At 36.6% G+C, this 16,085-nt stretch overlaps 1 protein-coding gene across 1 annotated transcript in view; it reads left to right on the plus strand.

Moving 5' to 3' along the window:
- The window catches only part of LAMA4 (laminin subunit alpha 4), a 133,633-nt gene that overhangs the window by 91,862 nt on the left and 25,686 nt on the right, over nucleotides 1-16,085 (plus strand). Inside the window, exons 16-23 of the mRNA XM_058566427.1 lie at nucleotides 3,470-3,586; nucleotides 5,201-5,380; nucleotides 8,066-8,205; nucleotides 10,956-11,132; nucleotides 11,788-11,933; nucleotides 12,373-12,535; nucleotides 13,423-13,556; nucleotides 13,946-14,117. Of these exons, the coding sequence (XP_058422410.1) occupies nucleotides 3,470-3,586; nucleotides 5,201-5,380; nucleotides 8,066-8,205; nucleotides 10,956-11,132; nucleotides 11,788-11,933; nucleotides 12,373-12,535; nucleotides 13,423-13,556; nucleotides 13,946-14,117 (1,229 nt within the window). The remainder of the gene's footprint in view (nucleotides 1-3,469; nucleotides 3,587-5,200; nucleotides 5,381-8,065; nucleotides 8,206-10,955; nucleotides 11,133-11,787; nucleotides 11,934-12,372; nucleotides 12,536-13,422; nucleotides 13,557-13,945; nucleotides 14,118-16,085) is intronic.

The following is a 16,085-nucleotide window of genomic DNA, read 5'->3' on the forward strand; positions in this document are numbered from 1 at the left end:
TCTTTATTCTAATTAATTTATTATGTAAGTCTAATTTTGAACATGCTCTTTGGAAAAAAATTAGAATATTAGCAGTAAATAATTAGAATATTAATAGTAAAATATTTTTAAATAAATGTTGCCATATCTATGAATTGCTTTTGTTTCTTGTGATGTGAAGACCAGAATATGCGGGTCTTCATGATGCAGTGTCTTGAATATTTTATTCTCCATGATAATTTGCAATGTACTTTCTCAGTCCTGTCATTATTGAGTTATTGGACCCCATGAGAGCAACTTTTCTGTTCTGGGAATGATATCTCTTCAAAATTCAGTATTTTATGTCCAGATAAGTCTCTCTGCATTGGTCTCTTTGATCATTTTGCAGATCTGGTCACCTATTTCATGATCTTGTTTGGTTAAATCCCTTCAGATATTTATTTGCAAAGGGGACAGTGATGGGGCGTTAGGACTGTGTGGCTCAGAACTTGCCTCCCTGTAGACAATACACGTTTGTGATATAAAATCAGATTTTCAAATTGAACCATCTTCATCTACTGAGTTACATTATAATTTCAGATTACTGTTCATTCATTTCCTAATGACTTTCAATGATTGGTAATCTTTGTTTCCCAGCTTTCCTTTTCTTCATTATCGTTATTAAATAGCTAACAATCTATAATAAACTCAGGAAGCTGCTATTTAAAGGAATCTTCTACTGAATTCATTTGTAAAATGAAAAATGTTTATGTGAGACAATAAGTTCCAAATAGGACACACTTTTTGTGAAACATTTCTTCTTATAAACATCCAACCCAAAATAGATTTTCTTTCTCCTATTTTTATCAAGCACTCCAAATATAGAGTTAAATATATTCTTTCTCAGTTTATCAGCCAGTGTTTTCTGCAGTCACAAAACCCAAAGGAGGATCTGAAAATATTGTTTGTATCACGATAGTCAAAAATTGAAACTAAAAGAGGGAGAGAGAGTACAATACAACTACAAAGTATGTTTCAGTCCCTCCTTGAATTCTGGGAAATTCTCTGCACTACCCAGAGGAAATAAGAAAGAAGTCCTTGTACTTTGGTTACTTTGTACTTGGTAACAAAATCAACTAAGCACCACTCATTGTGTATCCATTTTATACACGTGTATGGGGGAAACGATAATGGAACAATAAGCCAAGCACACCAAGACTGTACAATAGAAAAGGGAAAGTACACCATGGGAGAGGATATATTTACAAGCCCATTGGAGAGAATGAGACAAGTAGAACGGAAGGTGAAGAAATTATTTTTCTGTTTGTCAAGAAGCATACATTTCCTGATGCTTTGGAAGTAAACAAAGCACTAACAGAAACAAAGAATTCTGATCCTTCAGATGGTGAGATATTATATCATGACTTGTTTGAATTTGCTCCAAGATAATCCTAGTTTAGGGACAAGTACACTTTAAAGAATAATTTTGTAAGAAAAAGGCCATTTACCAAAACTGATACATGAAGGAATAGAAAATCTGATAGAGCTGTATGTACATAAAAATGTGTAATAAATTTAACTGGTAATTAAACCCTTCCCACAAAGAAATCTCAGGGCTCAGATGGCTTCATCAGTGAATTCTTCCAAACATTTAAAGAAGAAATAACACCACTCGTATATGAACTCTTCCAGAAAATAGAAAAAGAGGAAATACTCTCTAACTTGTTCTATGAAGCCGACACACTTAAATACCAAAACCTGACAAAGACATTATAAACAGGGAAAATTATAAGCCAAATTCTTTCATAAACAGAAATGTGAAAATCCTAATCAAGACATTAGCAAATCAAATCTAGCATACATAGAGATGGTAATATATGACAAAATTGAGTTTATTTCATGATTTCAAGGATAGTTTAGCCTTTAAAACTTTAATAGTAATTCACCACATTTACAGAATATAGAAGAAAATTCATATGATCATCTCACTACATACAAGAAGATCATTTAACAAAACTCAATACCCATTCATGTTTAACAAAAGAATTCATAAAAACTAGGAATAGGAGGAACTTTCCATAATCTGAAAAAGAATAATAAAATAATATTCAGCAAGCATATTAATACTGAAGTATTGAAAGTTTTGCCCACTAAGATTGGAAACAAGACAAGGATGCTCTACATTACCAATTCAATATGTGAAAATCCAGTTTAATTCTATGTATAAATAGAAATTAACTTTTTTAAATAACACCATTTGCAATAGTATCAAATATCTAGGAATAAATCTGATGAAAGATGCTATGATCTTTACACATAAAACAATAATGCACTGCTGCAAAAAATTAAGGATGACCTAAAGAAATGGAGATCAAAATAAGAATTTAGAGCTAAAGAAAAGTAAATAAAAACTGTATTCATTGAGTGTAAGACTCAAATTTGTTAAAAAGAGAATTCTCCCAGATCTATCCTTCGAGTCAATATAATAACAATTAAAGGACCAGAAGAGTATGTACACATACAAGATGATTCTAGAATTTCTCTGGAAATCTTGAAAGATCTTGAAGAATAAAAACAAAGCTGGAAGACTTAAACTACCAGATATCAAGACATAACTCTATAGAAATTAAGACAGAGATACAAAAGATATAAAAAAAATTACAATACTGTGTCATTTCTTTTGAATGAAGTTAAAAAAACAGACATAACTAATATGTGGAGACAGAATTCAGAATTGTGGTCATCTTTGGGTAATCATAGAGGCCCCAGGGAATTATGGGTGCTAATAATGTTCTATTTTCTTGACCTGGGCACTGATTATATGTTGTGTTGAGTTTGTGAAAATTCAGCAAGCTGTGCACTTGTAATGTGTGCCCTTTTATAAATGAATGTTGTATATCAATTAAAATTTTATTAAAATAGTTAAAAGAATTACTTTTATATAACCAGTCATCACCACAAATATAGATAGATCTTTTCTTTTCAGCTCTTTATCAATTGTGCTGCTAGGTTTATTAGTCACAGCAGTGCTATACTTTTCAAAGAAATTAGCCATTATCTCTACACCTTTTATGAGTCACTTTTATAAGCATCCTAAATCACTCCCAAGCAGTGTTACAAGTTTTCTGTAATCCTGTACCTCTTATCTGGCACTTTCCAGCATTGATGTTCTATGTTCACATCATATTCAGAATATTGCAGGGCCAGCCCCGTGGCTTAGTGGTTAGGTGCGCGAGCTCCACTGCTGGCGGCCCCGGGTTCGGATCCCGGGTGCACACTGACACACCGCTTCTCCGGCCATGCTGACGCCGCGTCCCACATACAGCAGCTGGAAGGATGTGCAACTATGACATACAGCTATCTACTGGGGCTTTGGGGAAAAAAAATAAAAAAAATAAAGAATATTGTAAATGATTCCATGGTACAAATCAGAATTTTCCTCATTGAAATGGAGATTTCTTTTCCTAGCATATTGGCTCCACTGGGTTTTTTGTCTGCTTCTTCTCCACAGGCAACGAAGAGGCAGTGGCGGACACCAGCAGGCGTGTGGGTGGAGCCCTAGCAAGGAAGAGTGCCCTTAAAAACAGGTTAAATGATGCCATTAAGCGACTACAAGCCACAGAGAGGGGTAAGGATCACAGACAGAACTTAAGCCTCATCTATTTGTTCACTGGTATTAAGATAAACCTTTGAGGAAGGAGTAGGTGATTCCTTACCTATCAATCTTTTTATAAATAAATGTTGTTTTCTGATGACAAAAAAAAACTACGTTCATCATACACACATACACACACAAAATCCTGGAAAATATTTATACAAGCTATAATCACACCACCTAGGGGTGACCATTACGTTTGAGAGCATTTTCCTCCAATTGTGTGTGTGTGTGTGTGTGTGTGTGTGTGTGTGTGGGATCATACTACTTATACTATTTGGTAACTTACTTTCTTGTGAACATCCTTGTTCATTAACAAATATGCCCTAATTTGGTTATTGGGTTTCTCTGGCCCCGTCTGTAAACAGCTGCCCTCTGTTACATGCCACGTCATTCTTACAGTATAAACAGGGAGATCAACAAGCCAAACAGAGAAACAAGAGCACTCCTCTTGCCTAATCTGGGACTCCAGTGGTGTCTTGGAAAGATGTGATTGGAAGCAGAAGTGTCTTCCCGAGTGTAGTGAAAGTTAACACGTGACTGCCGGGTGTGACTGTTTTAGTACACAGAGCAAATCCAGCTACAGTACTGTAGCACACCAACACCCTGGCCAGGAGAGTGCCATCCACTGAGATCTCTGTCATCAGCATTGTCAGAGCTACTACATGCTAGGCATTGGGTGTGTTTTCTATACATTATCTCATGTGGGAAAGCGTCACCATTGCCTTTAGGCTGACGTGCTCTCTGAGGCTTGTCAAGGCTAGGGAACTTGCTCCAAAAGGTGCAGCTCCAAAAAGAAGCAGACCCAGGATTCACAGCCACATCCATCAGAGTTCAGAGCATGCGAGGTTGAATTTAGTATTTCTCCACTTTAAAAAATTGAAGGTACAACCTCACCTGAGTGATTTTTAATTTTTTTATTACAGAAGGAGTGCGTGATCATTATAGAAAAATTAAAAAATATAGATAAGAAAAAAGAAAGAACAAGAGAAGAAAAATCATTTATAATCTCATAACCTAGGGAAAAAAACATTTTGTTGTAAACTCATATTATTTTTATTTTAAATATGTAACTTTTTAATAAAAATTGAATTTCACTATATATACTCTTTTGAAACTTGTTTTTCTTATTCAAAAATACCTTTCTTTACTGATCTACTCTGTATTTGAGCATCATTTTTATGGCAAAAGATGTTTCACACAGAAGAAGGTGACATAATGAATTTTAGACAAATATTTTATGAATTAAAATCTCATATGCATTTTCTATGGCTTTCTCACCATGTCTCTAACCTGAGGAAATGCTAATTACTGGTTTTTTTAATTTACCTCTTAATTTGAATATGTCTTAAGTGAGCTACATGGTTTTAATGAGACTAGACTCTTTCAAGCTCACTTGTTAATACTGCTTATAGTATTCTCATGTACCTAACTTATACCATAATTGACATATATTTAAAGATCGTAGTTTGGCTTAAAAGCGCAAAATTTGAGATCTGTTTTATCCCAGTGATTAAATGGAGGTTAATGTTCCCAACAAATGTCCTACTTTTCTGCAAAGTGAGTGTCCTTGTGCTCTGTGTGAAGGTGACGTTCAGCAGCGCCTGAATCAGTCCAAGCTGATCACCGAGGAAGCCAACAAGACCACAATGGAAGTCCAGCAGGCAACCGCCCCGATGGCTGACAGTCTAACCAACTGGTCACAGAATCTTCAAAGTTTTGACTCTTCTGCTTACAACACTGCAGTGGATTCTGCCAGAGATGCAGGTATCACTTAGAATCTTCAAAATTTGCATCCACTTGAGGAACTGGCCATTAAACTCTACACATCTTCTGTTAAGAGGCAATTTTCTTCATTTGGGTTTTAGATTAAAACATTGTAGAAGTTAGCTTAGAAAAGGAGAAAAACTTTTGCTCAGTTCAGCCATCAATGTGTGTGTGTGTTTGTACATATGAGCTATATATATATATATATTTCACATAAATAAACACTAGGTAGATTGCTAAAAAGTTGTATATTTTTTTCTATGTGAAATAGTAATAGCACTTGTTTTTATCAAGGTAAGACTGATCCTTTGGGGAAGAAAGTCAATCACATGTTAGAGTAAATAACTTTAACAAAATATTGGTTTGCTTTTAGGAACAAAATTTACTAAACAGCCTTGCTTTTACTAAACAGCGTTGCTTTTTCCGTATACAAGTAAAGCGGGTTATTACCAACAACTACTGAGTATGACCAAACATAACTGAAGCTTTCCATTAAGAGGAACCCTCTGTTGGCCAACTTGAATACAAATTTATTGCAATGAAAATGAAATATTTTGATGTCTACCTAATTTATTTAGTTACACATAGATATTAAAATTATATATTACTTGAGAAATTTCCTTTTTGCCATTCTCATATTTTTATTCAATCTCTTCATACCTCTTAAATATCAATGTCTTTGTCATGACTAGAACTTTCAGTGCTCCAACGTGGTTTTGCAGACCATATCACCTTCACTTTTATCTGAATTAAGAAACAACTTTATGAATCTATATGTAATCTGTCTGCCACTAGAAATTTTATCCCAAGTCACAAATACCCATTCCCATAACAGGAATATAGCTCTTTTATATTCATCTTTTAAGTGTATATTCATGAGTTCTTCCATGTAACCACTCACTTAATTGCTTTTAAAGCTTGATTTCTAAAAGATTTGCCTTTATGACATCCAACCTTTTCATTTATAAGGGTATTATCTCAGGACTACTTACAAAATCTGTGCTAATTTTTTTCCTCCTTTTTCACCAGTCCTTTCAGTGATTCCAATCAGCATCCAGAACTGGCACGAACTGAAACTGTTTCAGGCTACTGTGTTTTCCTCAAATAGCATTTTGTGGTTAAAAACAAAGTAAATGAAAAAGCACGCCATAATATAAGAAACTGTGTAAAGACTCTTACATAAGGTGGTTCCCTTTTTCTGAGACAACTGAGGGCGGGGGGATCCTGTCTTCTATAAATTTCCATAATCCAAATTTTTATGTAATGCCTTAAATACACTTTATTTTTTATTTTAGTTTATTTTATTTATTTTTTGGCTGAGGAAGATTCACCCTGGGCTAACATCTGTGACAATCTTCTTCTACTTTGCATATGGGTCACTGTCACAGCATGGCTACCGATGAGCGGTGTAGGTCCACGCCCGGGAACCAAACCCAGGCTGCCAAAGCGGAGTGTACCAAACTTAACCACTAGGCCATGGGGCCAGCCCATAAATATACTATTTTTGTGTAAACAAAGTATACTATATTTTTAAAGACTATGATACCGTAAAATGGCTATTGTGGCCAGTGATCCAAACAACGAATACTACCTCTGTATTAATCAATACAATAAACTGATAATTGCTATTATTTTACTTAATTCCATTTCTTGTGCTGGAAAAGCACAAGTACAGAAAAGAGGTGCTTCCTTCATCCTCACTGACGTATTCTGCTGAATCTGAGTTTAGTTTGGCTCCAGTAAGAAGCTTGCTCTTGTCCAGCTGCCAGTGCTCAATGACCATGGCTCTGCCCTTAGGTCAGAGAATACCCAAAAGATAATCAATCTCTAGTCCAGTGGTTCTCGAACATCAGTGTGCATCAGAATCACCTACAGGGCGTGTTAAACACAGATCACTGGGCTTCCCTCCCAGAGTTTCTGGTTCAGCAGGTTTGAGGTGGCCCCAAAGAATTTGCATTTCTAACAAGTTTCCTGGGACACTGATGCTGCTGTCTGGGAACCTAAAGAATCTCTGCTCCTGAAACTTTGGAGAAAATTATGCCATTCTCTGTGTTTTGATTTTCTATCATCAAGCTATATCCTTATGATTTGTATCCTTTTCTATGTATACCTTATATATCCCAAAAAAAACGTAACCTAAAAAGTCAGTATGATCTGCTTGTACCATCACCCTTGTCTGGGCCCAGAGACCATGGCTGCCCACCCTCACCTTGGCAGAACTACCACTTTTCTGGGTGCTACCTTGCTTCCGCCCCCTGGCTCTGCCTTTGCTGAGACCCTAGCAGCAGTGTCATTTGTGAATGGGCATCCTGGAAAACAACCCTCCCACCTCCTTTTGCCAGCATTCCTTCTCACCTGTTGTATCAGTTATATTACAAATGCAAGCAGAACCCGTGCCACATGGTGAAAGGAACATCTGTATATTTGTCATGGATCCTGCCCTTTAGAAATGTACATTATAAGTCAGCTTGCTCTGCATGCAATTTATAGACCAATATATATCATAAATGCCACAAAATAGGAATTTATTATGCTTTGGGTTTAACTATTAATTTTGTAGGATTTAAAATAATTTCTTAGAGTTCTAACAGAAGTAACTGTGTGTTTGTTATCTCTTTATCTGATTCTTTAAATATACTTAATATTGAGATACTTACCCAAGTGATTAATTTTTATTGACTGCAGTAAGAAATCTGACAGAGGTTGTCCCTCAGCTCCTGGATCAGCTTCGTACAGTCGAGCAGAAGCGGCCTGCAAGCAACGTTTCTGCCAGCATCCAGAGGATCCGAGAGCTCATTGCTCAGACCAGAAGTGTCGCCAGCAAGGTACCTGATGAAAGCAGTCATCAGTCACTTGGTGATAATGAGAACATGAAGCTCAGCTCCAATTCCCTGGGCTTCCAGAACCTGGAATCTTTCTACTGTATTATCCAGCTCGGTAGTTCTCAGCCCCAGCTGTTCATTAGAATCACAGGAGGAGCTTTGAAAAATAAACCAATTCCTGGTCCCAACCTCAATGCCATATATCAGGCTCCCTGGAGGAAGGCTCAGCACCTGTATTTTTTAAAAGCTCCACAGTGATTCTAATGTGTAGCAGGATTAAGAACAGCAGAATTAAGCTAATCAACAAGAGCAAAAGTCAAGCAAAGCCAACTGCAATAACAGACTCAATTTATTGTTATTATTATTATTCATTGTTTTAACAGCTGTTTTAGTGCAATTACTATATGGGATAATCGTGCCCATCTACCTCTTTAAAAAATTCTCTGGTACAACATAGCTTCAACATGATATGAAGCTTTTACTGACCCCTCCACAGGCTTAACTGAGGAATCACATACCAGCTAAATGGAATAATCTCAACAAAGACCCTGTCCTGAGATGCGTCTATAGAAGCAACACCATAACTAGTGCCAGCGTTGGTAGGAACATATCCTGACACAACAATTAACATTTTCAGTGTGGCAAAACAGAGCTTGTTCTTAGCCCTCTTTTAAATGTGTTTTTTGTTGATTTATAGACCAGCATCATTTTTTACAACCGAATTATATGGTTTCATTTGTTCAGTTGATAATTGACGTGAACAGACTATTGTCCCTAAATATTGATGGAGATAAGAGTTGGAAATCAACTATTTTGTAATGAAGACTATTCTTGGTAAATATACCCAACTTTTAAATGATGTATGATAATTGGTCCCACACCACAAATTACCTTTTTGAGATACCTTGGAGAACATTTTGAAAAGGTTTATTGTCAAGAAATGGCATTTCCAAAGCTAAAGTTCTGTGAGTGCTTTCTGGTAATTTTATTTATATGGAGTAGAATTTTGGGGCCTTACTCATTAAAACCATTTTCTAAAGAAAGTCTTGGCAGTGCCTTTGGGAGGTTACTCAGCTCCTCAAAGTGAGAAGCTTTGTGTGTGCAGATATACATCCTTCTCAGACTATCAATTTTTACAAAAAGACTTTAATCCCCTACACTGCTTGGTTGTTTATTAAGAGGTATTGATCTTTACTCAACATAGGACAGTTGCACTCTAGGCACTTGGGAATATAATCCTGAGCTCACTGACCGTCAGTATTAACCAAATCAATATTAATTAATTGATGTAAATACATCTAACTATTCAGAAATATTTGCTTAAATGGCACGGATATATTTTTAATACTCTGAAAATCACCCCAAATTAGACCAGTTTGGCATATCATATTGGGCCTCTTAGAAATGCATTTACTGAATTGTGCTTTGTTGTGATATCTTTCTGAGAATCTTTACAAGAAACATCTTCATGAACTCATCATTACAATTATTATAATGCTAGAGCTAGGCACTGAAAAGCACTTTATAGTTATCATCTTACTTCATTCTTACAACAAATTTATTGTCCTCATTTTACAGATGAGGAAGCTGCAGGTTGAGTGACTTGCTCAGGGTTGCATAGCTAGTAAGTGGCAGAGCCAGGTATCAAGACTCCATTCTAAGACTTCAAAGCTGTGTCTAGACTCCTCCCAACTGCAAAAGACGTGGTCAAGGATGCTGCCCGCAGCTGTAGGGGAGCAGAATTTGCTACCCCAAAATGTATCTCTTTGGCTTGATTACTTTTAAGAACAAAAAACTCAGGCAGAAACTTTGACCTCCCAACTAACTTCCTAAAAGAGTTTAAGATAGAAGGCCTGTTCCAGGAAGGAGCTGTCACCGTAGATAACTATAGTATAATATGACTGGGTATGGTAGACATGGAGGAACCTAGCAAGGCTCATTTGATGGAAATCCTCTCCAAATCTCATTGTCTTTGCAAGGCATGGCAAACATTTGTTTATCAAACGTTTGCTTTTCTATCTCCATGTGAATTGCCTTTCTCCCCTTTGAATTCCAAAACTACTAGCCCTAATAGCCTCCTTTGTCTTTAGCTGAAAATGGTATTTACAGTGGTGGCTTCAGCCATTTTAGCAAGTTACTCACTTTTCCTGGGTCTCTCCCATGTATACATTTTTACTGTATTATATTTAGTTATTATATTTGTTTGACTTTCTCCTGTTATTCTGTCTCACGTCAATTTAATTCGTAGACCAACCAGAAGAATCTAGAAGGATAAAAGAATGTTTCTTTCTCCCCTACACAGCCTCATCCCATGCTCCTCTTTTGAAGACCCTGGGGAGACAGTCCTAACTGTATTAGTACCCCAGATTAGTTATATTTCTCCTGAACAATTAGTTGTTAATTTAATGGGCCTAGTGAATTATATAACTGACCAGGTATCTCTTTGAGCTGTTTAGTTCACCCCAACCAAGCATGCTGTTCATTGTGGAATTCATATTTATCCTCATTCTTGGACCTACTCTGTCATCCTTTTTTTGCTTTCTTTCACCCCACTTTAAATCTAAACTATTGCATTGTAACCTGCCCTCAATCTTTTCTCCAACAAGTTGAGGGCATAAGTAAATAAATAAAGGCATGGAGGACAGTGGATCTCAGAGATCCCATAAGGAATGAGGGAAGCCATTGAGAACCATGGGAAAGCGCTATGCCCATTTCTGCAGAGTACTTTTAATGGAATAATTTTGTGACTCCAGATCCAAGTCTCCATGATGTTTGACGGCCAGTCAGCAGTCGAAGTGCACCCGAAAACCAGTATGGATGACTTGAAGACCTTCACATCCCTGAGCCTGTACATGAAACCTCCTCCTGCGAAGCAGCCAGCATTGGCTGGGACTGCGGATCAGTTCATCCTGTACCTCGGAAGCAGAACTGTAAGAGCATGAGGTCTTAAAAGAGGGAATAATAGTTAAAGGAAAGGTAGTGCTTTTCTCTTGCCTTAAAACAAAGCTACCTATGCAAACAAACAGAATTCTCATTCTGGTAACTGAAAAAGTATAGATCATTTTAATGCCAAGACTAAAGTAATGACTTAGGGACAAGTAATTCCTTCTCTGTGTGGATATGTCTAGGGTTGCTTTGTATCAGCCTTACGCTGCTCCCTTTGAGGAGTCTGAATGTAGTATTTCAAAGACCTTTGGAATACAGAGGCCTCTTATCTTTGATGCTGCATCCTGTTTGAAGATGCATAGTGATTGGTTTTGGCAGGCTGCATTATACCCCTGGATTAACCAAACAAGATGAAGACACTCCTAGTACAAATCAGATGTCCACAAGCCCGCAATTGCTTGCCTCCCTGTCCAGGATGCACTTGGAGCAAGCACGGGGGCAGTGGACTGATGCAGCCACAGCGAGGCTGGAAAGGAAGAGGCACTGCCCCGTCTAACAGGGACTTTGGTAATAATTCAGGCCAGACATGCCTTGTATACAGCCAAGTGTTTGGATTGCTGATTGTTCTCTAAAGAAATGAAAACAAAAGATGCTATTCATTCATATGGATTTTATTTAAGTGACTTCTTGACATTTCAGGCCAAAAAAGAGTACATGGGTCTTGCAATCAAAAATGATAACCTGGTGTACGTTTATAATTTGGGAACTAAGGATGTAGAGATTCCTCTGGACTCCAAGCCTGTCAGTTCCTGGCCTGCTCACTTCAGCATTGTCAAGATTGAAAGGTAAAGTGAATCCGTGACACAGGATTTCTATGCACATTTCATGAGAAATCTGTGGAATGCGCTCACACACACTCACAGTCTTCCTGTGGATGTTGTAAAGAGAATTTTCTTCCCCTTATTCTTGTTTCTCTTTCTCCCATTATTCCCATATTCCTTCCCAATACCTTAGTGGAAAACAAAAGATTAGAAAAAATCATCATTCTTTCTAAATAGCAGTCTGATTACTACATCTTTTTATCTGGCCAATCTTTGAATCGATGCCAAGATGGAACGTCTTTTCCCCTTCCCATTGACTGCTGACATTCTATAAATGCTAATGAATGCGACAAAATCAAATCACCAATTCTGTGATGAGAGAACATTAACATTTTCACATTAAAAAAAATATTTTCTATAAATTGTCTGGCTAATGAAGAGTGAAAATTCTTTATCTCAACAGGGTAGGAAAACACGGAAAGGTGTTTTTAACAGTCCCAAGTCTAAGTAGCACCGCAGAGGAAAAGTTTATTAAAAAGGGGGAATTTGCAGGAGATGACTCCTTGTTGGATCTGGACCCTGAGGACACTGTGTTTTATGTTGGTGGAGTGCCTTCAAACTTCAAGGTAAGCTATCCAGCTGTATTTTGACTTATTGCAAATCTACAATGATTAATTTTAAAAATTCGTAAAACCTATAGTGATTCAGGGGCAGGATGGAAACCTTGATATTTTACGAAAGAGCTTAGCTCAGTGGGTGATAGAATCTGAACCAGGATCTGTGAATCTGGTATATAAATCTGGTCTCTGCTACCCATACTTTCATCGTGTCAAATGCTTTCAAGCTGTAGCTAGCACCTGAATATCAATTCACTTCATTCTGATACATGCATAGGTAATTAACATTACCCTCCACCTGCTGCAAGACTGTCTGTACCTTGTGGGTGTCACCACAGTTTGTATGTAGTCTTCAGCTTTGCAGATGGCAGTTTCAAAAATTCAGTTATCTCGACTAATATAGGCATGAAATAAAATACCTGGGATTGGGGGGACTAGGGGGAATATGAGACCTGATGAAGGGCAGATAAAGGAAAGGCCCTGGAAGATGGGGAGTTGATTTAGGATTTCAATTCCAGGACTATTACCCACTAGTTGTAGGTACATTATTGAACCTCTCTGGGAATTACTTTCCCTCTCTTTATATGAAAGCAGGAATACCTACCGCACAAAGCTGGCATGAGGGTTGATTTTGGTCATGAATTCACTGTCCAGCATGTGATTGGCACATATTATATGCTCAATAAATCTCACCCTTTCTGCTAAAATGGGCACAACTGAAAAATCATCATTTATCTAAATGGTTTGGCATAGACTAGACACACACTTAGATCTAGAAAGATATTTATATCAATCAGTAGGTCCCCTTGACCTGCTATTTGTTTCATTGTCTGTTCTGTGTCGTCTGGGTGAAGCATGATCATGAGACAGCTGACTTTGCTTTGTCTGTTCCACAGCTCCCTGCCAGCTTAAACCTGCCTGGCTTCGTTGGCTGCCTGGAGTTGGCAACTTTGAATAATGATGTGATCAGCTTGTACAACTTTAAACACATCTATAATATGGATCCCTCCAAGTCAGTGCCCTGTGCCAGGTGAGAAAGTGTTATGAGTACTGAAGACTTTGATAGCAGTGCCAAGAGCAGCAAACAGGACAAGTGTGGGTCAGTTTTCAGGTTCTCAATCTTTTCTTTGAAGAAACCAGTTTTGAAACTGCATAATAGTCATGCCGGCAAAAAAACTTTTCAGTTCTTCTCTACCTTGGATGAGCATGCACAAGTATTAAAAGTGTTAAGCAACTTGTTTAAAAGCCATTCATTTAACTTACCTATAAATTGTTCTTTTCCTCCCTTGCAGACATCAGGACTTCATTTAAATGCTCTAAGGTCCATGGAAGGTGTCAGGAGAATGGGTTAAAAGGGACCCACTTGAAAAGCATAACAGAAACTGTGTTGTTCATATGATCCTTGCGTTTTTATTTCAGAGATAAACTGGCTTTCACTCAGAGTCGGGCTGCCAGTTACTTCTTCGATGGCTCTAGCTATGCTGTGGTGAGGGACATCACAAGGAGAGGGAAGTTTGGTCAGGTGACTCGCTTTGACATAGAAGTTCGAACCCCAGCTGACAATGGCCTTGTGCTCCTGATGGTCAATGGAGTGAGTAAAAATAAAAGTCCTACATCTTCTCCTTCGTTTCCTTTGCTTTCTGCTATGCATCTTTCCAGGAACCTTCCCAGGTTGAGTGTGTCATGCCATCAAACTGAAGTTTTAGTTTAGAAAGCAAAAGTGGATTTTTTTCCTTCAGGAAAGTGATATCAGCAATAAATAAAAGAAGCCCTAAAATGCAGTTTTGGATATACGTTAAATATGTCTTTTGATAAACTAAAGGAATTTTGAGAAAACTCAGCACCAAGATCTAGGTGAGCAGTATGTCTGCAGAAATTTAGCGTTGACCTTTTAAATCACATGCCCTAATCAGTAAAAAAAAACTTTGCATGCTTACCATACATATATGTATATATATATATGTAATACATATTTTTATGTAAATGATTTATAAAGAATTTATATATACTATATATGGATATAATATTCAAAACTTGGAATAAAAAAATAAATTTTATAAAGATTAAATAAAATTTAAAAATAAATATGAACTAAAATAAAATTATTTATTTATTAGTGATACAAAAATGATCATTAATAGCAGTGTTAGTGAGAGCAGTGTAATTAAATATACTCAGGTATTTTTGAAAAATCTGTTAAACTCTGTGATACAGCAATTCAAAAGTCTTGTCCTAAGTCCAGTTTATTTCAATACTAAGATTTATTGGCTGTCACAATTAGACAAGAACCTCATAAAAATAAAAACGTAAGAAGTGTATCATTGGCTATGTTTACTAAATCACGATCCCATTTTTCAATTTCATTCACTAATAAGCAAAATTGTGTTTGAAATTTGGCTGGTAAATTTCCATTTTCCTGATGTCAGTTCTTGCGAGCAAATCAGATATTGTATCTTTTTGTAAACTTTAACAAAAGAGTTCAAGACCATTGAAAATATTCATTTGAAAGATTTTTAAAGTTAGAAATTTCTTTCCAGTAATATTTTAATAGCTCAGATATGAGATTTTTTATAGGTGGTACACTTACATTGTTCTCCTCAGCAAATTCACTTAACAATAGAAAAATTTCCAAATATATTTTTTTAAAACCATCTCTCCAGAGTACAACTTTTTTTAAAAAAAAGTTGCTTTCTCATCCAGTTTTAACATTCTTACCTTGAAGTGACAGATAACTATTTTTTTTAAATAACTAGTTATTTTAATAGTACTGAAAGACATTTGTCATCACAAATAAAAGCCAACAAATTTAGAATAATTCACCGTATAAAGAAAAATGTGTAACCCTCTTTAAACTTGACAGCATCTTCAGTAATTTGCAGGAAGTAATCTGCAAACATCTATGTGTCTCAAAATATTTTCGCATCACTGCATCTCAATAGAAAATCATTGTAAATATTCTATTGTTTAAGTCATCTCACCCATAAATCCATGTCACCAGGCACACATAAACTGCACTCAGTTGCAATAGGCTAAAAGCAAAGAAATGGATGAGGGGCGCCATCAGCCCTTCAAGTGTGGAACGTCACACTCAAAACCTCGCATACCATGTTAATTCTGTGAAAATCCATCCAAAGGACGAATTGAAGACCCAGGATCAATCTGTGTATTAAATATTAAAGGTTAGTTTCTTTGTCTATTTTAGCATTTTAAAACGAGCATAAATAGAAGCTGAAATATTTTCTTTCTACACCCCAGTGGATTGTTTTCCACATTCTCAGGAGTATACAAACTCCACTCAGGAGATTGCTTTCTGTAGAATAGGGACTTTACCACAATACCTTATTTTTCAAATTCATTGAAGTATTGTATCTACAAACTATCTTCTGAAACAGACAAGCCTGACTGGTAAATTATTTGAGTGTTACAGAATTGCTTTGGTTCACAAATATCATGTGGTTCAAGTGCATAATAATTTTATATTTGTTTACATAAATCCAGTGTTTGAAAACTATACAGAAATGGGCTTCTTTTTCTTATATCCATATTTGCTGGTAATTTG

This window comes from Diceros bicornis, chromosome 23 (assembly GCF_020826845.1).
Source record: "Diceros bicornis minor isolate mBicDic1 chromosome 23, mDicBic1.mat.cur, whole genome shotgun sequence".
Lineage (NCBI taxonomy): Eukaryota > Metazoa > Chordata > Mammalia > Perissodactyla > Rhinocerotidae > Diceros > Diceros bicornis.